General features: G+C 44.8%; 3 protein-coding genes across 4 annotated transcripts in view; 1 reads left to right on the top strand and 2 right to left on the bottom strand.

Moving 5' to 3' along the window:
• On the top strand, positions 1 to 9,246 carry slc38a2 (solute carrier family 38 member 2). The gene is made up of 16 exons (XM_084039415.1): positions 1 to 351; positions 1,525 to 1,650; positions 1,743 to 1,824; positions 1,912 to 2,027; positions 3,334 to 3,407; positions 3,488 to 3,580; positions 3,664 to 3,739; positions 4,630 to 4,712; positions 4,844 to 4,902; positions 5,238 to 5,405; positions 5,498 to 5,577; positions 5,665 to 5,765; positions 6,716 to 6,840; positions 6,927 to 7,071; positions 7,163 to 7,260; positions 7,465 to 9,246. The coding sequence occupies exons 2-16, from the start codon at positions 1,526 to 1,528 to the stop codon at positions 7,582 to 7,584; spliced, it is 1,545 nt and encodes a 514-aa protein (XP_083895541.1). The 5' UTR covers positions 1 to 351; position 1,525; the 3' UTR covers positions 7,585 to 9,246.
• Positions 9,247 to 10,508: 1,262 nt separating this feature from the next.
• On the bottom strand, positions 10,509 to 21,499 carry scaf11 (SR-related CTD-associated factor 11). Of its 2 annotated transcripts, none has more exons than XM_084038351.1 (15): positions 21,325 to 21,499; positions 18,817 to 18,862; positions 18,514 to 18,659; positions 18,033 to 18,116; positions 17,677 to 17,756; positions 17,462 to 17,541; positions 17,342 to 17,379; positions 17,182 to 17,252; positions 16,377 to 16,502; positions 16,185 to 16,270; positions 13,600 to 16,020; positions 12,893 to 13,215; positions 12,653 to 12,817; positions 12,436 to 12,546; positions 10,509 to 12,207 (listed from the first exon to the last, which is right to left on the bottom strand). In XM_084038351.1, the coding sequence occupies exons 2-15, from the start codon at positions 18,833 to 18,835 to the stop codon at positions 12,112 to 12,114; spliced, it is 3,846 nt and encodes a 1,281-aa protein (XP_083894477.1). In that variant the 5' UTR covers positions 18,836 to 18,862; positions 21,325 to 21,499; the 3' UTR covers positions 10,509 to 12,111. The 2 variants fall into 2 exon arrangements, with proteins under 2 accessions (XP_083894477.1, XP_083894476.1); XM_084038350.1 differs by having other exon boundaries at positions 10,511 to 12,207; positions 12,436 to 12,555.
• Positions 21,500 to 23,520: 2,021 nt separating this feature from the next.
• Positions 23,521 to 27,249, bottom strand: part of arid2 (AT-rich interactive domain 2) — a 30,883-nt gene continuing 27,154 nt past the window's right edge. The window contains exons 16-21 of the mRNA XM_084038577.1: positions 26,747 to 26,895; positions 26,522 to 26,660; positions 25,953 to 26,032; positions 25,701 to 25,824; positions 25,343 to 25,434; positions 23,521 to 25,205 (exon numbers count right to left, since the gene is read on the bottom strand). Coding sequence (XP_083894703.1) covers positions 25,094 to 25,205; positions 25,343 to 25,434; positions 25,701 to 25,824; positions 25,953 to 26,032; positions 26,522 to 26,660; positions 26,747 to 26,895 — 696 coding nt within the window. The 3' untranslated portion in view covers positions 23,521 to 25,093. The remainder of the gene's footprint in view (positions 25,206 to 25,342; positions 25,435 to 25,700; positions 25,825 to 25,952; positions 26,033 to 26,521; positions 26,661 to 26,746; positions 26,896 to 27,249) is intronic.

Raw genomic sequence — 27,249 nt, forward strand, 5'->3', positions numbered from 1 at the left:
ACAGCCTTTTCTCTCCGAGCGCAACGCATCTCTGGGAATGTTGGTGTCATAATTGTTATTAGACGTTAAAACCGACATTTTTACGCGTCGCTTCTTCGAAGAGCGTCTTTTTTTGTATTATTATCTACTTGAAGTGTTTCGTGTTTTTTAATCCGCATCCTGTCTGTCATAGGCCTCTTATCATTTTGTTTTTAATTTATTCACACTCAACCTAAATACACTCAAAGGACCAGGCGGCTTTCTTTTCTTTCTCTTGTTTTTTTCTGGTGAAGAAATCGTCCGGACATTTGTTGTTGCTTTTGTTTTTCTACTGGAAGGATTTTACAGGCATCCGGCCACATCTTCATCAAGGTAAGCAGCATCATCATTTACCGACAGTCTGTCTGGCAGAACATGACGGAATGGAGATGGCACGGCTATGACAGAAACGCTTAGGTCACCCAGGTGTGACACTACGGTGTAAATACTCAATATACTGTTTGTATTTTGAATCCCATTCAATTGAACGTGGATCCGTTGCCAGCCCTATTTGGCTAATGGGTCATTTCATGTAATATTCTATTAATATTCCTATTATAAAACACCAGCAATGTTGTTTTCTGAGAGGCGTAAGATCCAAATGAATAAATAAATATATATATATATAAATATATAAAGCAGTGTGACATTGATGCTGCAGTGCTGGACTCGTGTCTGGAGGGGGCACAAGGGGAGGGGAGGGGGGGGGGGGGTGTCACTGCCCCACAGGTGATCAAACACAACCGGCAAAAGAAAATAATATAAAGCAGCTTCTGTGTGAAACATGCCAAAGCAATAACCATAAAAAAAACCTCTGGAGTCGCGAGCCTCTGCGCAAAATGGAGCGCCATGCCCATAAAGAGACAACACGTGCCATTGTTTCCATCAGGAACCAGCCGTGGATATAATGTCATTAAATGGACCTGACGTTGCGCCCTTTGCGCTCCGCGTGGACCCACGTGTGCGCAGAACTCCACCGAGACGCATATTAACACTGTAGGATAATAACATCGTGATTTAGAATATATCCCACACATGCTTTGATTCATTTTCATTCAAATGTTTCACACAGATCTGTGAGCGGGAACAAAAACACGCTTTCATTCCACTTTTCCGTTCATTCTTTCAGAGGAAAATGTGCGCAAAAGGTACTGCGTCTTTTTCCTTTCTTTCTTTTTTTTTTGTCATTCCGCGTCTACATCGGGCCGCGGCGATGTCGGGTGGACTCGGGATGCCGGTCTGGTATTTTTCCACTGCCGGTGCCCCCCTCCCCCTCCCCCTCGTCCCCCGCTCCCTCCTCCTCCCTCCAAAGAAAAGTCACGTGATTCATGAGGAGGGCTGCGGCGCGCGCCTGCTCACTATAATATTGATTATTCCAAAAAAAAAGGGAGGGGGGCGTGAATGCGCACAGCTAGAAATAATAATTATATATATAATAATATAAATGGAAATGATATAATGACATAAACATGAATATTCTAAATAAAATGCTCTTTTTCTGCTCAGCATGAAACAGCCCAGTTCCAGAACGGAGATGAGCCGGTTCAACATCTCTCCGGAGGAGGACAGCAGCAGCACCAACAGCAACGACTACACCTACCAGGACTGTCCCAAGAAGGTCCCGCTTGGCGGGTGAGACCGGCTTCTAAACTGAACATACAACCCTATCAGCAAAGTGTCATTATTTGTATTCTGAACTCATCTTTTTGTTCTCCCTTTAAAAGCCAATACTCTGACATCGAGGCCGAGAGCCAAAACTTCCTCCCTGAACACAACCTGGGCAAGAAGAAGTATGAGACGGAATATGTAAGAGCGTCCTCCGGTTCCTCCGGTTCCTCCAACCATCTCCTTTGTTGCTATTTAAGTTTCCTAACTGTGAACCTGTCATTGCAGCACCAGGGCAACGCCTCCTTCGGCATGTCCGTCTTCAACTTGGGCAACGCCATCATGGGCAGCGGCATCCTGGGTCTGTCCTACGCCATGGCCAACACCGGCATCGCCCTCTTCGTGTAAGTGGACACCCTAAACACCTTCCTTCACTGATGTAGATCTAAAAAAGAAAAAAGACAAAATTACTGCAAAGAACCTTCGAGGAATCAGAGAAAGGCAGGTTTCGATTTGTGTAATCTGGATCCAGCTGAGAGCAGGTGTGGTTAGATCTCGCCAAGGTTCAGGATGTACTGAACCGTGTGTGTGTGTGTGTGTGTGTGTGTGTGTGTTCGACCCTGAGCAGCAGATTGTTACACCGGGGGTCGAAAGTTTACAAATGCGTAGCTCTCATGTTTGCTGTAGATAAAAACTTTGGAGTTAATTTTGTGGTGGAGAAAAAAAAGGGAAGGTTCGAGTGCAGTTCGAGAGCTCCCCCTGCTGGTCGTCCAGAGCAATTTGAGATCCCGGCGTCGACGCTAGGTTTGCAGGAAGAATCTGTCTGCATGAGGAAAAACTGCTTTTTTCCTCAAATCACACATGAGAAGTACCTTCTAACGAGGTTTCTTAACGAGCCCCGATCAGCTTTCTGAGAGACACAAACCAGCCAATGAAAGACCAGCAGAGTCATAGCAGGTTTACCAGATTACCACCAAAGCTCAGTTTACAAACAGTGACAGGAGAAGCAGCTTAGCCGAAGCTAATCCCACTGCATTCTGGGCCGGGAGTTACATAAGCGGAGAGAGAGAGAGCTAACGACCAATCATGGCCTTGCGTCCGCGGGAAGTCGGGGGATTACCAAAGAACCCCTGGTTTGTCACCAGGAGGATGTCTGTTTGCATTTCGAAACGCCACCCGCTTCTCTTCTCAGCAGCGTTTACAGTTAAAGTGAAGTAACTCTGCAGAACAAACTCACGCCTCCACATTAAAGGTCGTCCAAAGCACATATTTGTAGAGTGGCGGCAGTTTTTGAAAAGAGCGATAGAGCACATGGAGCGTTGTGATGTCAGAGGCAGGCAGACAGACAGACAGGCAGGCGGACAGACAGGTGAGCCGGCCGGGCAGGTCCTTACACGGCCCGCAGATTAATTTTCACCTGGACTATTAATAAACACGTATGGCTGACTCGGCAGCTTCCCAAGGGTGTCAGGGCGACCCCGCACAGGGAAACCTGGCGCCCTCTGTTACCGTGGCGATGCTGCCGGTGACTCACACGACCTCTCCGATTGCTGACGCTTCATCTCAGGAGGAGATAGTTTGAAATAGTTCTTGAAATGAATAGAAGCAACATTCCATTCGTCATTGATTCGGCCTTTAAATCCACATCCTGAAGATCAGCACGTCTTTGTCAACATCCATTAACGATCCCTCCCTCCTTCCCGTTTGCAGGATTCTCCTCGTGGCCGTCGCCATCTTCTCCCTGTATTCTGTCCACTTGCTGCTGAAGACGGCCAACGAAGGAGGTGAGTGTCTCCAAACTTACTCCGGGTGTTTTCTCCATTCGCCACGTCTTCCCTCCTGACTTTGTGTTTCCTCCTAAAAGGTGCTCTGGTGTACGAGCAGCTGGGCTACAAAGCCTTCGGGATGCCGGGGAAACTCGCCGCCTCCATCTCCATCACCATGCAGAACATCGGAGGTGAGAATCATCCAACAAGCAAAATACACAGCGTCGCTATTCTTAGCAGGAAATGTACTGACTAAAGGTTTTTGTCCTCGCAGCCATGTCGAGCTACCTCTACATCGTCAAGTACGAGCTGCCAATCGTCATCCAAGCCTTTGTGGGGAAAAGCAACGGGTGAGTTTCCAGATAGTCCCTGCAGGTCTTCTTAAGGTGACGTGGGCTTTAAGAGGTGCCCTGTGGAGCTCCTCTGGGACACAAACAAAAGGTTTAGAAGACTCATAAAGAAATAGTGTCAAAAAGTCTCAATAACTTAAGGCTGGATAAGGTTTGTTTGAAAGTAAAAATCTTATATTGGTAACAAATTAAGTTTCACGACACTCAAATGGAGGTTTTGAAAACCATCATTTGATCAGATAGATTACATAACGATTCCAGCCGAATAGATTTTGGTCGTGAATCAGAGCTTTTTTTTGGCTGTGAACCAAAATGTCAACACAGACGACCCAACGTTTACAGAGTCAGGACTACAAATAATTGGTAATTTCTTTTCTTAAATGGAGGTGTAAAAGAGAGCGGGATCGCCCGGCCCAGGCCCTCGAGGTGAAGTGGTGCATCGAGCAAAATGGCTGCCGGTTGTTTTTGAAGTGCTGAGTGTCGTTTAAATAAAAAAAGAAAGGGGGGGGGGGGGGGGTGGAGAGGCCCTTCAAAGAGCCCTTTTTAAAGGAGATGCGTTCGGTGCCGCATGGAGACGGAGCGCGGCGATGAGCTCACCGCGACCTCGCTGCTGCGAGTCTGAAAAATTGATGCAGTCGGCTCCTCAGTGCTGCTTTGTTAAAAAGTCTATTTCTGTGATGCGATGCAGTTTTGATGCGAGGCGGCGGTGGCCGGCGGCGGTCCGTGTCAGCTGACAGGGGGAGGGGGGGGTTTGATCAGCGGAGATGTGAAGGAGAATCCAGAGATTAGTTTGCTTCAGCTCAGAGGAGTTGATTTAAATGTTGAGATGAATTGATGACGCGTTTCGACTACATGTGATGACATCATCACTCTCCCCTGTCTGGTTTCAGAGAGTGGTACGCTAACGGAGACTACCTGGTGCTGATGGTGACGGTGGCCATCATCCTGCCGCTCTCTCTGCTCAGGAACTTGGGTAAGCAGCAGTGTGTGTGTGTGTGTGTGTGTGTGTGTGTCATGACTCACACACATGTGCAAGTCTTAAAATGTGTAAAAGTGTTAAATTAGAAACAGTAGCTCATGCCCCCCCCCCCTTCCTCCCCCCAGGTTACCTTGGTTACACCAGTGGTCTGTCCCTGCTCTGCATGGTGTTCTTTCTGATTGTGGTGAGTAACACACACACACACACACACACACACACACACACACACACACACACACACACACACACACACACACACACACACACACACACACACACACACACACACGTTGCCAGATGAGTCTTAGTCAGTTTTTTCCAGTAAAGCGTTCCAGACAGTAGAAGGAGGATTTACTCATTTAGAGAAACAGCTGGAGTCGTAAAACAAAACAACACAATAAAAATAAAAACCGAAATGACGCTGCAACATTGTTGCCTTTTTACTCGGATTGATTCGCCTTTTCAAAGACAAAATATCTGCTAATTTCCACATTAAAATCTCTGTTTTTTGCCCTGCAGGTGATCATTAAGAAGTTCCAGCTCCCGTGTCCGCTCCCCGAGAACCTCGACGCGCTGAACGAAACGCTGAGCAAAGTCCTGAACGCCACCTTGTCGCAGCTCAACAACACGGCCGTGGACTACAGCGAGGACGTCTGCACGCCGAAATACTTCGTCTTCAACTCTCAGGTATGAAGCAGAGACGCCAATCATCTGGAATCTGCACTCAAAGATAAAAGATTCTCATGGAATATTAACATCTGCGTGGTTTCGTTCCCCAGACCGTCTACGCCGTTCCCATCCTGACCTTCGCCTTCGTGTGCCACCCGGCCATCCTGCCCATGTACGAGGAGCTCAAAGAGTGAGTACTTATCCTCGTCTTATCGCCACGTTTTTATTTTACGTTCACCACTTTTATCTCACCTTGACCTCTCCCGCCCTCAAACAGCCGCTCCCGCCAAAAGATGCAGGGCGTCGCCAACGTGTCCTTCCTGGCCATGTTCATCATGTACCTGCTGGCCGCCCTCTTTGGATATCTCACCTTCAACAGTGAGTATTTCATCTGTAAATACGAATATGTGTGATTAACATCCTTCATTTTGAGGAGGATGGGTTCACGGTTTACTAGCGGCCCTTGTCCTCGGGGATCGATCCCCCGGGGGTTACGGCACAAAGCGTACAGGTCCAACTTCAATAGCGGGCGTCGCTGCTGGAACAGAATACACAGGACTCAAGGCCTCTTATGTAAGACGGAAAACAAACAGCTGGTGCAGCCAAATGTTTCTGTGTGTTGTGGCAGAACATTCAGTTACACAAGAGAGACTTCCAAACCGGTGTGAGGTAGTAAAACCTGAATGTGGGCGCGGGTGCACAGCGGAGGTGGAGAAATCACCGTGACGTCTGTTCGTCGGGTTTACTCCAGGCCACGGAATCAAACTGTAACACGAGAACGCACGACAACAAAAAAGATGATGAGGCTCGAAAAGTCATTAATATGTTTCACATATGACTGAACTCAGGTTTTCACATATTTATTAGACAACATATTTTCTTTTTAATTACTTTTACGCTCTTTTTATGATAATTTATGTCTTTAAATCAATCAAAATATAAGCTTTGACAGCCAAGCTAGCATGTCTTGAAGCTTTGGGACAGCTGTGTGCGCTAAAGCCTTTGCATTCAAAGCAGGTTTGATTCACTATTTCCAATTTTATCAATTGACCGAACATTAAATCCGCCAGAATCTGGAGAGTCATGTGCTTTTAGCTTAACGCTAATGTTAGCGAGTAAGTCTGCTAAAAAACTTAAAAAGTACAGCTGAAACAAAGCAAAAAGGTTAAAAAATATATCATTTATCACAAGTCCGATAAATGCTTTGGATTCTGAGCAGTTTTTTTATGTCTTCATAATAACGTTATCAAATTCAGTATTTCCGACTTTGGCAACTGACCGAACGCGTGTTTTGCTGAATGTCTAAACGGTCTCCGTTGTCGTTGTAGTCCACGTGGAGCCCGAGTTGCTGCACACCTACTCGAAGATCTACAAGTCCGACGTGCTGCTGCTGATTGTCCGCCTCGCCGTGCTGACCGCCGTCACCCTCACCGTCCCCGTCGTGCTCTTCCCTGTAAGTATGAATGCTAACCTCGCTACTGCTAGGAGTAACGATATTAGCGGCTCACGTAGCGTAACCTCTCGGTTTTTATCATCTAGATCCGCACCTCCGTCAACCAGCTCCTCTGCGCCTCCAAGGACTTCAGCTGGATCCGCCACACCATCATCACCATGGTCCTGCTGGCCAGCACCAACGCCCTCGTCATCTTCGTCCCCACCATCAGGGACATCTTCGGCTTCATCGGTGGGTGAAAGTGTACGATTTAAAAACAAAACGAATAATAATCATCTCAAATACAAGATGTGACTAAAACGTCTTCCTCCTGATCACGCAGGCGCCTCCGCCGCTGCCATGCTCATCTTCATCCTGCCGTCGGCGTTCTACATCAAACTGGTGAAGAAGGAGTCCATGAAGTCCGTGCAGAAGATTGGGGTAAGGAGATACTTCTCACGTCTACGCCACCGCTAGCCATTCGTTAGCTTAGCTTAGCATGAAGGCTGAAAAGTTAGTGAACAAAACTGTCTTATGCTAAACTAAGCAAACCGTTTTATATCGGAAACAAGAAAGCGATAGAAATTACGTATATTCCAGGTTGTATTCATGTTAGCTAACATCCGAACTCTTGCTCCCCTCCAGGCCACCGCCTTCCTCCTGTGCGGCTTCGTGGTCATGATCGGCAGCATGAGCCTCATCATCCTGGACTGGATCCACAACGCCACGGCTAGCCCGGACGCACACGCCGACGGCGGACACTAAAGCTCCCATCTCAATGAAACCACGCAACCCAACAAAAAGATCGTAAAAACCTAATGTAAAAGAAGAAAAAAAACTACTTAATGCTCGGCTTTGACTTCCTGAGCGCTGAAACCCTGAACCCCCCCCTCCCCATGCCATTCCAAGAGAATGTATCGAACTCTGTACAGTATACCCTTATAGGCCACAAGATGGCGTTTTACTTGTTGATTCTCGTTTTATTGTAACGTTTTTTTCATTATTGTTGTTTTTTTAGTTATGGTACAAACCGAAAAACAAACATTTTGAAGGTGCCTCAAAAAGCAGAGATGAAGTCGTAAAGTAAAGAAAAAATGCAGCTCACGCTCCCGATACAGCGTTTTACGCGTGAGTACGACGGCGGCGGCTGTGACCTCAGAGTTCGGCAACAAGGACGATTAAGTTCCTTCATTTGTTGTTTGTTTTTTGTTTTTTTTACACTTTGCCAAAAACTGTATTTGTTCAGCATCTTTGTATATTGAAAAGCACTTAACTTGTTCAGCACACAAACAAATGTCGGGCCTCCTTAACGCCGCCTTCTCAGTATTCGTGACCTTAACTCACGGTGTCAGCTTTCCTTGTAAAAAAACACAAAAACTCATAAGTCGACAGAACCTGCCTTTTCTTCAAAAACGCCGACACTGGGACGAGGACTCGTTAAAAATAATAATTACTGTATTTACTCTTTATAACCTGCTGAAGATCTTGTTGGAAAAGCGCGTTTGGCGACGACACTACTGCTTTGAGGTGACTCCGCCTCCGGTTCCACCTCACCCATACAGGGGGGGGGGGGGACCGTATTATTACTGTTCTTTATGGGAGAATACTTTGAATCTGACCACAACGCCGTGGTTGTAATATACCTGTTAAACTTGCAACAACAAAACAACAACAAAACCCCGAAAAAAACAATCGACGATATTTTGAGTGTTTTTTTTTTTTTGCGCAGCTTTTCGAATTGTTCGAATTGAATTGTTTCACAACGAAAGAACTCGACTTTCGACGCGGACTCTTTTTTTTTAAAAAACCCGTCGTAAATCTGTCGGTTTGCACTGTGCTTCCAAAAACACTTAACTCACCAAAACTGTTATTGTCCAACATCTATTTATGGAAGACCGTGAAATCAATGTAATTTAATCTATTTTACTATATTTATATAATATTGTATGTATATATATATGTACATATATATATATCTCTATTGAATTCAACTGTATATAGACGCTTTGTTTTTGTTTTTTTGTTTTTTTTTCATTTTTACAACAATGCATTGGAGCTGTAAATCAAACACTAAAAAATTTGGTGAATTTCAATTCGATATTGAATCGGCTCCGACACACTGGAGACTCATCTCTGTAAAGACTGACTGAATTTTCCTACTTGATTGTTCTTGAAAAACTGTGTTACACGTGGAAGCAGTCTCTTTTTCTTTTTTTTTTTAAAGCCCCCCTCGAACACGAAACCCCCGGATCAGCAAAAATTGTTCTTCATGCACATCTTTGGTTGGAGAATATAAACGTCAGCCGTCTCTTGACATCAGGAGCGAAGAGGGCTTTGCCCGCCAGTGTTAGACTCTTGTTTCAATGAAACACTATGTATATCCTGTAAATAATGTCCAATTAAAAACAGATAGGGAAGATAAATCTACCGACGTGTCGGCTTCTTCTTTGTGTCGCCTTTCTTTACGGTTTGTGATTGTGATTTAAGACCTGGGAAGACTGATCCAGGTCCTGGTGGTGGACTAGTGGGGGAGTTCAGGTCAGGTGACCCATCCAACAGCTATTCACACCCATATGTTCACTTGAAACCTCTGGACCCACTGACCCCCCATCAAAGTGCTCAAGTTTCAGGGCCTACGAGGTTAAATACCTGAACCCCCCACTAGTCAGACCTGAAGAAGCCTCTCAGATGAGACTAGAAACATCTTCAAAAACCTAAACCAGGTGCAGTTCCTTACAATGAAGCTTTTAAAGGTCTGGTCAGAATGCTATCAACCACTAGGGGGCGTTTTGTGCACATTTTGAAGGTTAACACTCACTTTCCACCTGATCACACCATGAATCCTATTTAAAATTCATCCATAAACCTTTACATTTGTGTTAAAACATGTCTTTGGTGTTATTTTTTTTTATTTTGGACTCGCAGAATTTATGAATATTGTTTAAGAGGATGTTAAGGAGTTAAAAATCTGATCTGGAAGTCACTTTGAGCCAGAATCTCCAGCATGCATTTAACAGGGAATGAAATATCTCATCAGACGGTTTCTGAATTATGGTCCACCTCAGCAAGGCCACTAGGGGGCGCTGATAATTAACTATTTTTGAGGTGAAAAAGCTTTTTAAATGGAAAAAAATAACAAAAATCTGTCCTTTATCTTCACATGATGCTTTCATGTATTTCATCATTTTAGACTTTAAATAGATTTGTGCACTCTGTATTAAACAATTAGTTAAATACACTAAAGACAAACTATTATATATATATATATATATATATATATATAATTTTTTTCTCCATTACATTTTCTTATAATTAATAAAGTGCCTTCCACTGACAGAGAATCGTCATAAATGTGGGTTTGTGATTCATTTCCAAGTGCAGAATAAAAGAGAATCTCATCAGACGAGCACAAATTAAACTGTTAAATTAAAAATGAAGCATTTTCTCCTGGGATCACGTTTCTCTGGACGGCGCTGCCCCCTAGTGGCCAACAGTGGACCAACACGTCCGGAGTCTTTTTCTCTTTTTTATCTCACACAAATTAAATATTTATATTAAAGATTAAAGGTGATTTGAATGAGTGTACTTTAACATTAGTCATGCCAGGAAGATACACACTTTTAATCTCACGTACAACTTCTTACATTCAAGCCTGTAATTGTTTTTTGTTTTGTTTATTACAGTATTCCTGTAATCCATGTCAATTTTGCTCATTTAAAATTTAATGCCATTCATTTAATGTCATTAATTCAACCAAAGTCGAAAGATTTCAGGAAGAGAATTTAGTTTTTTTTACCTGTAGATGACTCAGCACTCAGACAGAAACACACAGGTGATTGTGATTGGCTGATTAATTATCAATCAGCTTCTGCTTCCGTCTCTGATTGGGCCATCGCTCTCAAGTTTTTATTTAACATTCAAATTTTGCTTCCAAAAGATGATTTATTTCACCATCAAGATTCAGCTTTCTGCCAGTTATTAATTCAGTTTCTCTTTTTAAGGAAAGCATCCCGGCTTGAAGACGTCTATATTTTTAGCATATGTCAGCATTCGCCCCCATTTTCTGCAGGAATTGCATTTTTTTAATGCTTCTCCTACTGCGACACGTCAAACCGTCTCCAGTTCAGAAACTTATTTATTCATAAACCCGGTGACGTCACTCCCAGGACGCTCTTCATCCAGTCAACCTGAGGGCTAATTAGCCAGATTAGTTGTTAACACCTCTGTCAACAGTCAGTCTGGGCACGAAGAAGCTTTAAAAACTGGAAGGGTTGCCACGGCAACTGGTGTCAGATTGTTGTGGCTGACCCGAAGCGACAATAACAGGTTTGTGTTATATATATATATATTGTTATACAGCCTACTGTTGATGTAATTCATGCAGGCGTTTTCACTCTAAGTCCGGTATCTCTCTCTCTGGGAGCCCATTGTGCTCACAAACATCACAACGCCACTCATTGTTTCACCAGAATCAACGTCACGTCTTTAAAGATCTAAAAGCGGAGCGTTTCCTTCCTCCGTGTGACGCCTCTAACAAACACACAGCAGATCAGGAAGCAGCTATTTTATTTCACTACTCTCTGGATACTTTGCACAGATCGTGTTCATCCATTGACATTTCATACAGGCCGCCTCCCCCTTTCCTCCCCTCCCTCCTCCTCCTCCTTACAATACAAACTCACTGCTGATTGGCCGTCCCCACGTTAGCGTCTCCTCAACCAATCAGGGCCCTGATTACAATCACACTCATCAGATTCCAGCCCTTAATTGAACCACTGAGATTAATAAAGGCAATGCACTGTTCTTTAAACTAGGCTTTCATCTGAAATATTATATAATATTTTTTTTTTTTTAAAAAGAACATTGACAATATTTAATTAATAAGCTATGCGATCAGGATGGCGTTCAGGAGGAATTCTTCGTACCAGCCGGCACCCTGGAAGAGGCTCGCTGCATGAGCTTATGTCATTCGCTGAGCGTTCAGTATCCACCCCCCCACCCTCTACCCTGCGCTCCTTACAGTAGTTCCCCCAAGTCACATGATCTATGCAAAATAAAGGGCTCTTGCATTACAATTTCTGATTGGGTCTTTTTTTTTTCTAACAAAATATGAAAATCTATAGAAAAAATCTTCATTCAATAAAAGGTAGAGATATCAAAAAAAAAAAAAAAAAATGTGGCTCTCCGTTGTATTTCAGTTTGGAGGCTAAATTCCAGCTAGGAGGAAATTGCACTTGAGCAGCTGAACGGGTCTGTGAGGGCGCCGCCGCGCCCGCAGCAGGGCGGCTTCTCTTATTTCTTGCGGGCGTGCTTGTATTTGTCCACGTAGGCCTTCACCAGGTTGGCCACCTTGCTGGAGTTCACCTCGCCACTCTTGCTGTGACACACCTGAGGGGAGCAAACGGTCATATTTACAGCAAATATTACCTTCGAGGCTTTATTTGGAGTGATATTCTGAGTCTTTTTAAACTTTATAATAGATAAAACACAAGGACTAAATTCAACGCTGTACTGCAGTAAAAGAACAACAATGTGTCTATTTTCAGGTGAAAGATGAAAGCCTGACAGGCATAGCAACTGTAACCAAGGGGGGCGGGGCTAACACAGAATTGTTACCTTCTCTACAGCTTTGCGGACAATCTCCTTGTACTCCTCCTTGGTGATTTCCTTCTTTTGGTAATAGGGTTTGATGGCTGTCTTCACTTCGTTGACGGCTTTCTCCTGGATCTGTTGTTTCTGAAGCAGAGGGGAGGAGAGAGGTTGACAGGAAACGCCGTCAGCCGTCACAAAGCACTTCCTGGAAAGGTTGATCTGTGACGGAGCGGTGCGTTACCTTTTCTTTTTTGGAGCTGTCCGCCTTGTGATGCTGGCCGTGCTGAGTCGTAGAGGATGGCAGCACGTGGCTGAGTACCGACAGGCCGTGGGTCGCCATGGTAACACCAGCTTTGGTTGAAGTGGGAAGATGGCCAGGTTTCCCATAACCCCCCATTGTATTCATCTAAGGTAAAACCAGAGAATTGTTATTTCTACTCCTTCACATCTTATTTATGTATATTAACGGATATCAGCACACCTGTGTCGTGTAGCCATCAGGCTGAGCCGCCGCCGTCTGGCTGCCTTGATGCATGGGTGGAGGCGGCGGGGGAGGTGGTGGCAGGCCCTGGGCTCCGACGGCGGGCATCTGAAGCAGTGGCACGCTGGAGTGGAGGTGCACGGGGACCTGAGGGGGCATGGCGTATGGCGCCGCCGGCTGCAGGCTGACCGGGAGGGCTCCTCGCGGGCCCTGCATGGGGTAGTGATGCTGCAGGACGTTCAGCTGAGGAGGGGCCGCGTTCATCACGGGCACGGGGGCGTTACCCGGGACCGCCTGGGCAGCAGGCTCGCCCTTAGGGGCATCTGAAGAAGAAGAGAAACTACATTAGGGGTTTGATTTAAAGTGCTGCATATTTATTAATGTAGAGATATTAAATTGATACATGACTCACACGATTAACGGTCAGACAAGTTGCCTTTTTCGCATTAATACATAATATGGGAGTAACACAACCGTGATCATTTAGAAGGAATAAATTAACAACTTCCTCTTTCCTCTCAGACGTCCAGAGGGTAAATTAACATATAAGCATCAAAGAGAACGTTAATGCCAAACACCACGACTACTGCTCCTATTTTAGAGGGACATTTAGCTGATTAATGACTTGCTGTTTGCTCCTCATTTCCTCTCACAGTGGTGATAAATACCTGAACAGCCTGCTTTTAGTTACCGAGGAGGGTTTTTACCTGCTGCTGCTGCCGTTGGCTCCTCCTCCTGCCGGTTCCAGCCTCCCGGTCCTCCTCGCTCCCTCTTAGAGTAATAATCCTGAACGTCTGCGGGTAGCGTCCTCCTGACGGCCCAGCTGGATGCCGATGACCAGCCCGACCGGTCCCGCATCGAGTCTCCCGAGTCAGACTCGTTCCTCCGGCCGCCGCCGCGGTTCTCGTTGAATCGGCTGTACGCGTCATTCCCTGAATTGTTTCCTGTACCTGAGAAGTTGTTTCTGGGCCAACGGCTGTCGCCCCGTCCTGCCCCCCGGCCCCGGTCGAACCCTCCACGCCCCCCACGGCCCCGTGACTCCCCTCTGGTCCCGCCACTGTTGCGGTCTTCCCAGCGTGAGCCGCCACCGAAGCCAGAGTCCCGGGTCTTGGCGTCCCCTTCGCGACTCTTTTCCGTCACCCAGTCGGGATTCTCCGACCAGGTCTGGCGTTCAGGGGAACTTTCTGCAGGCACACCGTTTTCAAAGCGCCCAGCGCCTCCTTGATGCCTCCGTCCCTCGGTCCCGGTCCCGGTCCCGGCCCCAGACCCAGATCCCTGCCCGGACCTCCAGCCGCCCCTACGCTCCTTTCTCTGGGGAGACTGCTCTCTGGAGGCTGGCCGTTCGGGGCTAGGCCCTCGTCTGTAGGACCTTGTCCTGGATCTGGATCTGGATCTTGATCTTGATCTAGACCGAGACCTGGACTTGGACCTAGAGCGACTCCTGGATCTCCTCCTCCTCCTCTCACGACTGCGTTCTCTCCGGGAATAGTCTCTGTCGCCGTCCCGGTCCCGGTCCTTTTCTCTGCTGCGAGCTCGGGACGAGCGGTTCGACGGCGGGCTGCCGTCTCGTTCTCGAGACCGCGAGCGCCGGGATTTCTCCTGCTTGGCTTCCCTCTTCGGTGACCAGGTCTCGGTCAGGGAGTGGAAGCGAGAGCGCCGCTGCCTGCCGTTCTTCCTCTCCTGACTCCTTTCTCTCTCCTGCTGCCCCTTGTCGCTCTCGACCTTGAAGACTTCGCTCGTGGAACCGGGCGGTTCTGCAGAAGCCGAGGCGGTGCTCTCCTTCGGTAGATCTAAGCTGGGACTGTTGCCATGGTCACTCGTGGGCGAGCTGCAGTCCATGGGGACGACTTCAGTGTCGTCTTTGGATGGACTGTCCTCATCCTTGGTGGCATCCCCGGCGCTGCCGACTACAGGATGCTCGAGTTCAGATGCAGACGTTTTTACATCCTCAGAAGCTTTTGATCTGGGGACGGCCGAATTTTCCTCCGACTCTCCGGCAGAGGGGGAAGCCGGCTGAGGGGAATTCTCACCGGAGTCAACAATCGCTTCCCTTGAAAAGGTTTCGTTGTTGGCTTCCTCGGTCCATGCACAGATGTCCTGCACGTCGCAGCGCGGAGACATCAGGTTGTCCAGCAGAGCAGAGTCAGACGGAGACGGGGAAGCTCTTTTTTCAGAGTCAAAGGGTGAAGGTGAAGCCCCCTTCTCAGAGTCAGACCGTGAAGGCGATGGTGATGGGGAAGCCCCTTTCTCAGAGTTATAGGGTGAAGGTGAAGCCCCCTTCTCAGAGTTATAGGGTGAAGGTGAAGCCCCCTTCTCAGAGTTATAGGGTGAAGGTGAAGCCTCTTTGTCAGAGTCAAAGGGTGAAGGTGAAGCCCCTTTCTCAGAGTCCTTTTCTACAGAGGAAACAGGGCTTGCTGGCTCTTCTTCCTCCTCGTCCCTCTTGGTCTGGTCTCCCAGAGAACATGAACCGGGGCTGTTAGGAGCCGAGTCCGAGGAGGGACAAGACGGGGCATCGTCTCCCTCCTCTCGTTTGGGTTCACGTTGGTTGGATTTTTCCTGAGTCTCATCGCTGTCCTGTCCCGCATCGTTACACAACGGTTCAACACCGCCGGGCTCATCAGCAGAGTTGAAACCGTCCTGGTCTTCGTTGAGGCTCCCTTCAGCATCCGACTGCTGCTGCTTTGAGTTGTTCAAATCCTGTTCCTGGTCAGTTTTGTCTTCTTCCTCCTCCTCCTTCTCCATGTTGTCACATCCGTCGCCCTCCTCCTCCTCCTCGCTCGCCGCCGGGCTGTCGACGACTTGGGGAGATTTTTTTTTTCTCGCCGTGGCTTTCCGTTTCCCGCCGGCCTTTCGGTTCGTTACCCGTTTGCCCTTCCTCTTGGCCGGCGCCTGAGGAGTCCTGCCCGGCTTGGCGGCCTGGCCGGTGGACGAGTCGGAGTCCGAGCTGGACTGCGGCGGCGATGATGGGTCGGAGGCGGGAGCCTCCTCCTGGGATTTGCTGTTGCGTCCGGATCGTCTGGATGGTACGGACTTGGCCTCTTTGGTGGGAGCTTTGGAGGTCGAAGCTCGACCGCCTCTCTTCTCTCCTCCTTTGGGACACGTGATGGCGCAGACGACGCCCTGAAACACTGTGGGAGAGAAAACCACATAAGCAAGGCCCCACAGTACACATACAATCAACCCTCAAACCTTTTAAATTAGGAAAAATACATTAAGAAATCTATCAAATTATCTTTTGTGAGTTAAATGGTTTGCTACTGCCATTTATACTACATAAAAAAAAGAGACTCACCAAAATGACCGGGGCCCAACACTGAACTGGAGGTGAAGGGAGATGGAAACGGACTATGGCTCCAACCAGTGGGATGGAAATCCTGCCTGTAAAATCCAAAATATATAAATATATATATATTAAAAAAAAAACACATTAACAACTTGGCTCAAAGTTCTGTTTTTAATGAGCTGGTCGTTGGGATTCGTCTACCTGGAGGCGCCGTTAGCGGGGATGGGAGCGGCGGGGGAAAGCCACGGACAGTCCTGCACCTGGGGTTTGCAGTGTTTGAAGGCGGTGTCGTACGGTATGTCCTCCGCCAGCCACACCGGCTCTGCACTGGAAGGAGATGAGAGATTTTAAATGAAGAGCTTCCAGATGTTAGTTTGGATACTTTGAAGCTGAAGTTTGTGCGTTATCGTGCAACTTAAGTGAATCCAAACTAACCCTCTAACACAAATGGAGGATCCCGTTTGATGGGAGGTAAAATCATTGTTTTTGTCAATGTAGTCTGGTGGCTTTAAGGAGATATTAGAGAATATGTGGGGGTATTGATTTTTAATCAGTGGACCATTTTTTAAAGATGACTGATAGGAGCGTTGCTGCTGCTCCTGTCCACAGCTGGCTTTGCTCTCTTGCAGGTAATATACTGAATATGGATATGAAACCATCCCATAACCCCCGAAACTCTAGCTACAAAATATATCCTAAATAGGATGCTGCTGATTTACTTTGGTTACTTAAATCGTGTCAATATTTGACACTGAAGGGAAAACTACACACTTGCTGGGAGGCCCAGGAGGAAAAATGAGACCAGTAGTCCAGCAGGGGGCTTTCTTAAAATACACTGCCCCCCTGACCCGTTGCCCTCTCTGTAAACGGGGCTACTGTAATCCTCTTTGGTGAGGTGAAAGGCTGGAAACTACCAAGCCGAGCAACTAGTGAGCATCTAATTTCCTTTTTTTTTCGTCACAATTAATTGTGATCCAGCGAGTCACCAGAGGGAAGAGTGACTTACATGTCCTGAGTCGATGTCGTTAATGAGATACAGGGAGACGGTGACAAAGTGCAGCACTCTGTTCCTCTCACCTGGAGGAACAAAACACATTCAACACGGATGAGACTCAATGCTGAGGAACGTTACACCAAAAACGCTTAAAAAGAAGTGAACACGGCACCTTTTTCCTGCTCAGTGAGGAGGGGTCGTCGTCGTTACCTGGAAGAAAGACAGTCACGTTGTTCACACAATGCGAGGAGGTCAAACACGAATATCTGGAGGCTGACGGGTGTTTACATACATTTCCTCACAAGACCTTTTGTTTTGGCGTCTGCCGTCCTCTCCACCTTTTGCCATCTCAATCTTCTCGCATGTTTACTTCTGAAAAGAAAACAACACCGTAAAGTTGATTGCCCCCAATCAATGATTCAGTAGATCTCAAGTATTTCCTCTAATCTCTGTAAAGACCTTTGAGTCAACTTTACGATCCCACAAATAAATAAAGCAGACACTCACTTGAGACAGACTTTTTGTTCGGGGTTTCTACAGTTGCAACTCTCAGCTTCAGGTGCAGTTGCTCGTTTCCTCACGGGAACCTTTTAAACAGCAAATGACACAAACAGATTTAAGTTTGGTGCCAAAAAACAGTTCCTGACAAAGAGGTCAGTCATGGTGACGCTGCTTAATTTAAATAAACGTTTGATATGCTGTTCCAGGATATCTGATTAAGTCACTCAGTTTTATTTTTGTATCCATCTGAGAGAACGACGCCATCCGCGATGGATTAACGAGTGGACTAGAGGCAACAGGACCCCGCCGGGAAACTGATCTCAGACCACATGAAGGGAAAATACGGGACAAAGCAGACTGACCTCCACACAGCTGAGATTCCCGTCCCATCTGTAAACACTGGTGAAAGGTCTTCTGTCCACCGGGCAGGAAGGAGACATCTGCAACTTTAAAAAGGAAATAAATGGCTTTAAAAAAACTGGCCTGAATGCTCCACTGGCTTTTTCCACTCAGGTATAAATTATAATCTGCAGGAAACACACTTAATTCTAACTTGAGCATTTAAAAAATATATCTTCAAATTTAATTTAATTATCTGGCACAGACAGGGCCAATAATCAGTAATAGGCTTAAAAAGTCATAAAACAACTAAGTAAGAAGAAATAATTAACAAAAGTGGTTGAATTTATTGCTTAAAAAATAGTTTATAAATTGTTTATAAGCTACATAGATGCGTTCCAACTATGCTGTGAATCCAGACGGACCCACCACTGCTTCACAACTTTATTATCATGATACATTCTGGGAAAAGGAAAAGGTAAATGTAGCAGCGGGGAGCATCACCTCTGCCCACGTGAGGAGACATCTGAGGCAGAAGACGTGGCAGCAGCTGTCGGGCATGGCGAGCTCGCCTCCGGCCAGGACGCCCAGGCAGATAGGACACCGCTCTGCCTCCTCGCCGTCCGTCCCATCCGGCGGGCCCTGGCCGCCTACACACACACACACACACACACATCCAGGTTTATAAATATTTAATGACTCAGATCTGATGAAAAATAAAGCTGCACTCAGATATGCATGGATACACTGCGACTGATGGGTGTTCATTCAACATGGTGTACATCATTGTGTTGTGTGACGTCTCACCACTTCCAGCTCCCGTCATGTCCGCCCTGAGCTCTCCTGATCACCACTACCACACAGACACGGAGAGAAGAAGGAAGTTGGCACCGTTAATGCATTTACGTACACCACGTCACACGACTACAATATCCTGAATAACGGCGAGACACAGGAGAAATTACTGCTGGATTGGCGTGTTTATATTTCCAATGCATTGGAATTGACAGAACATGTGTGGTGTGATATTTCAGATGAGCTGAGGTTGTAATGCAACAGTCTACCTGTTACACTACAGAGAAAACTAAATAGGAAAAGAAACATTTTTCCAATACTTCGCAAAAGCTGCAGCCACTGCAAGCCAGACGTGGATGAGGCAGCAGAAAACAGATGAATGGTATTGATAAATTGTCTCAGCTTTTAATCCTCCAGAGCAGAATTAACTTTCAGACGAATAGAGGCCAAATCACTCAAGCTCAGTTTTCATGAATAACCGGTCGAGCTTGAGACTGTAAAAATGTGTGCAGACAGAAATGTTCACCAGACTGACGACATGGGGATGATATGAAAATGTCATGTCATGATTATCCCGGCAGAAATAGTCAAAATATTCGCCAGATAATCATCAAAATATGCTTAAAACTCTTAAAAATGACACTTAAACACACTGGCATCACTTATAATAACGATATTGCTTCATAATTAAAAACAATCTTAAATTAGGCTAAATTTAGGCTCTATTTTTCACATCTCTCCCGTAACACTCTTCATAGTAGAGGTCAACCAACGGTGGATTTTAAAAGGCCTAGACCATAAAGATGGAAGAAATAGCACACTCGTCATTATAATACCGCTTGTCAGCTTGCTGGAAAACCACGATAGCGACAGCTTGTAAAACATCCTGCCTGACTCGTCGGCCAAACTTGTTAATCAATCAATCAATCGAAATAAGGATATGTATGAGAATAGCAGTAAGAAGTTGATCCCTGATGATCCGATGTGTGCTTACATCAGCAAGTACCAACCAATAACATCCATCAGTCAGTCAATCAATAAGGCTGCAGAGAGCTAGAGGAGGCCGTGAGCTCATCTTTTGAACGATCAAATACGTCAGCATACGGAAGTCAGATACTTCAAGAGAAATCAACTCAGTTTCAGTATCACATATCCAGCGGAGCTGATCTCTACTGCTAATGATAGTAGTTAGTGGTAAAACCATTAGTCCATCGACTGAAAATTAATAAAACATTTTAATCCTGCTGAGACAATCTGATCAAAACACATCACTGTTATTTTTACATAAACACATGAAACGTATTTAATAAAGAATATGAAGACCTTAATATCAATTAAGACCAAGAGCTGAACATTACAGCTGAAAGATAAACTTCCTAGTAAATATATTATGACGACAGTTTGTGAAATTAAACACGTTCACCGCTTGAGATTTTTATAAATCAAACTATTAACTGTTTACAAAGAAATCATCCATCAACAAATTCTACAATGGGTACAACAAAAATCATCTTTACTTGTCTGGATTATGAAATGTCTTTAAATTAGTTTTTCTATTATATGTTCTGACTCATTCTTTGTTCAGCAACAACGACAGACAAGTGGCCTTCAATCAATCAATATCTCAATCAATCAATCAATCAATCAATCAGCTACTGACGATTTGTGATCAAGTCATTTGTTGTTTTTAACTAACTTAATTGTTATATTTATATAAATTTGGAGCCATGGTAACCCCCCCTCCAAAGACCCAGCAGACCATAAGACTGTAGCTGTCCAGCAGTTGAGCAGGAAGTCTTGAGATTTAAACCTGGACGTTAGATCTGATCCGGAACCAGTCTCGGCCTTCACAACCACTTTCATTATGACGATCTTAAAACTTGTCTACAGTGACTCGGATCAGATCCTAAATTAAAAAAAACCCTCCTCACGTTTAATTCCTTACACACCTAAAATAAATCACGTCAACGCTTATTATGAACTGTCATCTAACTGCCGGCTAACTTAAGCCTCCACCGACAGTTAGCCTGCGATTAAGTGTTCGCGTTAAATTAGCTGATTCATGTGATTACATATCGATTCACCAGATGATTAATTGTGTGTATGAAAAAAAACCTGCTGCTGTGTTTTTGTTGTTGTTGTTGGCCTGGACCCCCGGAGACGCATACAAAAAATAGCAGCAACTTGTTCAACCAGTGCCAACACGACGATGACAACATGATTGTTGTTTGGTTAGCCGCACAGCTAACGCTAGCTTATAACACCGCTACCTAAGAGGAGGGCTAGCCTGGCTAGTTGTTAGCACGGACGGAAGCAAACACGGGCTAAATAGTTACACATATTTACACGACGGCTGCACTGAAGGTCACAAGTTAGCTAGCTAGCTAGCCAGTTAGCTCAGCTGGCTAGCAGCGAGCGAGCGTAGCTGAAAGCTATCTGAACAACAGCACCTGCTTACGTCGCTTCTAGCCCGCTAGCTTGTTAGCTCGTAGTAAGCTAGCGGCAAGTGTCGTTACTCACCTTTTAGCGCCGCAGCGGTTTGTTGCGCACCTAGTGAGTTGTTTAGGCGTCCAAAACTGCGGCTATGAAATGCCGACGAATCGCACTATCCGGGTGTTGTTTTTGGCTAATAACGGAGCGTAGCTTTCAGAAAGTCTCAGCCACATGTCTCGCGGTCTGGCTGAGAGTCGGTGCAGCTGGCGCCCCCTACCGGAACCACAGAGCATTACACACTTCGTTTAAGTTTAGTATTTGCCCAATAAGTTTTTAATGAATTAATAAAACAATATTGTGTTGTATATAAATACATTAAATTTCATTAATTAATAAAACTATATTATTTTAAATAAATATATATAAATATATTTTCTTATTAGAATGGCATTACAATGTTTTAATTAATTAATAAAACTATATTATTTTAAATAAATATATACATATCTTTTCATATAAGAATTGCATTAAATATTTTTAATTCTTTAATAAAACAATATAATTTTAAATATATATATATTCTTGCACATTGGAATTGTATGATTGATTGTATGTATTTTTATGAATGAATAAAACCTTTTAAATATATATATGCATATTAAAATTGCATTACATTTCCATTAATTAATAATACAATATTATTTTAAATATATATATATTTGCATATTAGAACATTTATTTATTTATTAATTGATTCATTTAAAAAAACATTTTCTTTTTACAATAATACCAGATATAATTTGGCACACATGACAAATCAAGTCTTCATTCTTTCATTTTTATGATTATTTAAATAAACATGTTCTGAGCACATTAGTCCAAAATCCCAGCCCCCATCAAAGACACCATGAGAGATCCACATCTAGGTCTGTCCAGTCCAAGACACCACTAAGATGTTTTCACTTCTTTTCATTTTACCTGAGGAAGAACACCTTCATCGGTTTAAATGCAGTTTTCATGGAAGAATTATTTTACTTGAGTGGGAAATGAACAGGTATGAATAATGAATTGAATGATGGCTGAATTCCATTTAGCTGCTTTGATTTCAGGGTCCTGGTACTGTGGATGCTGGCTCGCCATCACTCTCACTGGAGCACTTGAACGTAACAGAGACAGCGATTGTGTTATTATGAACGCCTGTGCTTTTCCTACAACAAATTAAAAAAAGAAAGAAGTGAGTCGATCTGATTTGATCGTTCTGTGCCGAGTAGAAGTTGCAGAATGATGGATGGATGTCATAATATTGGGTTATAATTGGTTGGTTCCAGCTGATGGAAGCGTGCATCATATTCTGTTTTCCAGGAAGAAAAAGATTGGATTTTTGTATGAAATAATATATGAAGAAATAGGTGCATAATAGGAAAGACTGTAGTCTTTTGATGAATCCAGAAAGTTCTCTGTAATGTCAGATTAAACACAAAATATGTTTAGGGAGCCGGGGGAAGCGGAGCGCTCAGTAAAGTCATTAAGAATTCAATTACGGTGGAAGGAACGAGCCAAAAGGAACGTGTCCAGCGGTGTCTGCAGAACAAAAGCTTCGCCAGCAAACGGAGCTTGTTAGGTTATAATCAGACACGAGGGCGGTTTGAAGTCCCGACTACCAACCGTGAAAACTGAGAGCTGAATATTAAAAACACTGGCATCCGTTCAGACGGCTCTTTCGGCAGCAGCGGGGAGCCCGGATCCAACAGGAAGAGGCTCCCCTGTCGTTTTGAATTTATTTAAAAACGTCTCTATGAAAGTGGTTATTGCTCCAATAATTAAATGATTGCAGGTGAGTTTGGTCAGGTCTGTATTCGAACGTCCAACAGGGACAAAGGCTGAATATTTCAACTGTGTATTCAACACATTTATCAAGTGTTTATCCAGAAATTTAAGCTCAAATATTAAAACCATTTATCTGTTAGGGGCATCTTCATACAAATGGTCAGTTCACCCATTCAAAACTATTTAAATTTGAGCCATTTCAACCATTTATCGTGACTTTTAGTGAAGTATTTTAATGCCAGTAGTTTTAGCAAACAGTAAACTGTTCAGATTCTCCTCTCACTTCCTCATTTTAATGCAATCACAGTTATTGAGCTACTCAACAACCTGCTGGAAGTTTGAATCACTGCTCTGCATCAGCTGCATGTGCTTTGATGGACAGGAAACGTGGGAGAAATGTGTTGTTTTTTGGGGGGGAAACACATAAAATAAAGAAACAAGCGTGAAAACCAAAAGCAAAATGTTCAGTGTTTTATTTAAAAACTATAAACAGTCACCAAAGTAAATAAAGCCAATCTCTAACAGACTGTTAGGTCTATGTATAGTCACACATCCTACTGACACCGCAGAAATGAGGATGGTTGGGTTCGCCCTGGTCAGATGCTAATACGACAGGCAGTCATAAATGTTACACAACACACGGTAGAGAGGACAGTCTGAGGACGTGAGCCGGAATGTGGCATGGTATTAAGAATGAAAAAATAGTACAATAAAACTCCACACTATATTAAGATAGAAAAAAGTAGTGAAGAAAATATCATACCTGCACGTAAAGCAAAGAACACAGGAGAAAACCTGTATAAAAACTCCATGTATTTAAACCAATTTACAAATACAAAAAAATTTGGGTACGCGCACTGTTGCACGTACCATGACAAAACGCTTACAGTGGATATATGTTACTTGTGTGTGTGTCTGTGTGTGTGTGTGTATGTGTGTGCGAGTTGAGGGAAGGACGTGTGAGGGGAAGAGGAAGGGAGGAGAATACCTTCAATATTTTTTTTCTTCTACAAAATGACATGAGATATATTATTCCATACTCTTTCAGCCAGCAAAATGAGTTCTACAAGGTATTATAATACAAAAAATGTCACAGTTCCACAAAAAACTGTTTTTACCCCCTCCCTAAGCTTTACAGCATCAGTACCTTTGCAGAATTATTTACAGGTTTTTAAGTACATTCATCCACTGCTGAGTATAGAATCACATTAGATACAAGTGACCAGGGATCATAGAAAAGCAAAAAAAAAAAAACAAACAAAAAAAACCAACGTACTACTTTAAATTCTACCAAAGTAATGCTTCTATTACTCCACAGAGCAAGTTCTCCAGTGGCTGCATCGGCATGAAAGAGGATCTTCTTTATATATATTCACAACATATTTACAAGATTCTTTTTCATTAATTGTAATGGTATTCATTTCAATAATAAATAAGTGAAAATATATTGACTCAAGTAAGAAAACCAAGCTACCAAGTTTCTAAAGAAAAAAAAAATGTATCTGCGCCAGTTGCCAGCTGAGTCCTCCTCCACCCGACCCTGTGGGACACCGACCACAGCCCCGCCCCCCCGTTGCCCAATCCGTACTCTCCTTCAGTCGACCGCCACTCACTCCAACGCACACATCAGTTCACGGGACGAAGAGGAATATTAAAATAACAAAAAAACTTAAAACAAAATGTGCTCATGTTTGGGGTATCGTAGTCGGTGGAGTCCCTCGGGGGAAGCAGTCTGAAAGAGCTCCCCCTGGTGGGCAGCTGGTGAAAGACCCCGTGGCAGTTTTTCTTTTCTTTTTTGTGTGTGTGTGTCTGTGTGTGTGTAGATGGGGAGGGCGGGGTTTGAACACAGGTCAGCGAGGAAGGAGGTGAGGGATAAGAGGGGGGGTCGGAGGGCACCAGGCGCGGCAGAAGGAGGGTCTTCATTCCGGTTCCCGCCCTTCGCTTCCCCCCCTGCAGACCCGCTACGGCTCACCGGTGGCTTCCTCCTCTCGTCACAGGAGGGGGGGTTGTAGAGGTTGTCCTTTTGGCGTTAAGCCTGGAGCGATCGCGTCAGTTCGTAAAGGCATTTGGCGAGCGTGGTGGAAACCTCCATGTTACTTAGCGCGAGCACAGAGAGGTGCGTCTCATGCCTCTTTACCAACCTGAGAGACGAGAAACACAACGTAAGACAAGTCTTATCCAAAACACCAGGAAGTGATCAAAATGACTGGTACACGTATTGGATTGCATTATTATTAAATTTGTCCATACTCTTTCTGGCATCAAAAGCCAAACTTACATGCGACCACAGTCCGAGTGCTTGGCGATGTTCTTTAACGTTAAGGCAGCAGTTAGTCGTATGTGTTTGGTCACTGGTCCCTCCTTCTCGTCCTGGGAGAGGAAACAACAAATACACTCCACTTTTAGAGAGCAAGTTCAGAGGGAGTGACAGTTGAAGACAAAGTCTTCTTGCGCACTTTTGTCCCCCCCAAAAAATGATGCATCACTTCCAAACAAGGATGGTTTACGGCAGCAAATGCTATAATTGTGGATTTAAAAAGCTTCCGAGCAGCTGACGTCCACCCATGAGCTTTTCATACGACAAGTCATGTGTGTGTGTGTGGGAGTTTTAAAGCGGCCGGCCTGGCTCTACTCACAGTGAAGTCCCTGAAGACCAGGTTTCGAGAGCCTCGTCGAAGGGCCATGAGAGCTGCGCTCGGGTGATTCACGATAGCTTTCGGTGCTCGCGGTGTCGGAGTACTGCCTGCCGCCGGCGCAGTCCTGAGTGACACAACGAGCACACACAACACATTAATGCTATTTCCTATATTTATAGGAGTTCAAGCACAATGAAGAATAACGTGTCAGTCATCAATCACACATGAAGATTAAGAGAAAGGCGTATTTACTGGGAAGAAGACGGAGTTTGCGCCTGCTGCTCCTCTAGTTTGAGTCCAGCCAGCAAAGCATCTCGAGAACAGTGCTTATCCTAGAAAAGACACAGTGGATACTGTTCAGATCAATCGTGTTCAATTATCGTTGGAATGTAACTGTAGAGAGCAATCACGAAACACTGAGCAAAAGGATAAATCCCCTGTAAAATATGTCACCATATACCGGCCAAAACAATGGCCATTAACAAAATATTATCCCGAGAATTTTAAACTCTTCAAAATATTAGTAAAAAATGGCAGGAAAACATACTGGAATAACTTTACATTTTGCTGAGAAACAAATTTTATTATTTCAACATCCTTTTTAGTGAAAAACAATCTAAAATACAGTAATCAAAAGTCATGAGGTCTCGCTCTGAACATCTTTTTATGACACGATACTTCCTGTATTTTTTAAAATCATGTTGTATTTAAACTTGTGTACCATGATCGTAAACTACACAGCTTTTTCAACTCAGTTGTGACGATATTCACGAGGATGTAAATGTTCCCGAGCTGCTCAGAGAAAGTGGGCGGAGCCTTACCTGTAGATGTGTGATGAAGGAGAGTCTCTGCCGGGGAAACGCTTCACACCCCTCCCATTGACAGTGGCCTGCATACACATCCTTCCCACCGTGTTGCGTTGCCGCGTGGTAAAACACCCGAGACGGCGTTTCGAACCACCTGGACGAGAGAGGAGAACAGATCATCAGCGGCGGCTCTACGGCGGCTCGGCTGAGGACGTGACCGGTCCGTTTCCGAACGCGTACCGTTTACAGGACTGCCACAGACACTTGAAGTTCTGCCCTGCTTTCCTGCTCTGCTCCGGCGGCGCCGCGGGGGTTTGCTGTGCTGCGAGGCGAGGGCTGTGGTTCCCTCCTGGAGCAGGCTGGGATAGCGGGGGCGGGGTAACTGTAGGCTGCGGGGAGAGTTAGAAAGAAATATGAATTGATAGAAAACATTAAAAAAGGAGGCATGTTCAATTAACCCAAAGAAAAACTGTTGGCTGAGAAGTAACCGAAGCCTGTCTATCGGCATGAGTTGCTCTCTCAGAAGCTTTGCTCTAGGAGGTGAGTATCGGTGAGAGCCACATGGTCTTAACTGGCTTCACCTTCTTTACCTCCAAACATCAGGCGTTGTTGCTGTAAAGCCCAGCACACAAAAACAACAATGGAAGGAGAACCGAGAGTTTCTTTTACGAGACTCTTCAAGCTTTTAACTCGTTTTCGCAAGACAAATTATTAATTTAAAACAAATTTTACAGACCATCTTC

The sequence above is a fragment of the Eutrigla gurnardus genome, assembly GCF_963514095.1.
Source record: "Eutrigla gurnardus genome assembly, chromosome: 21".
In the NCBI taxonomy this organism is placed as follows: domain Eukaryota; kingdom Metazoa; phylum Chordata; class Actinopteri; order Perciformes; family Triglidae; genus Eutrigla; species Eutrigla gurnardus.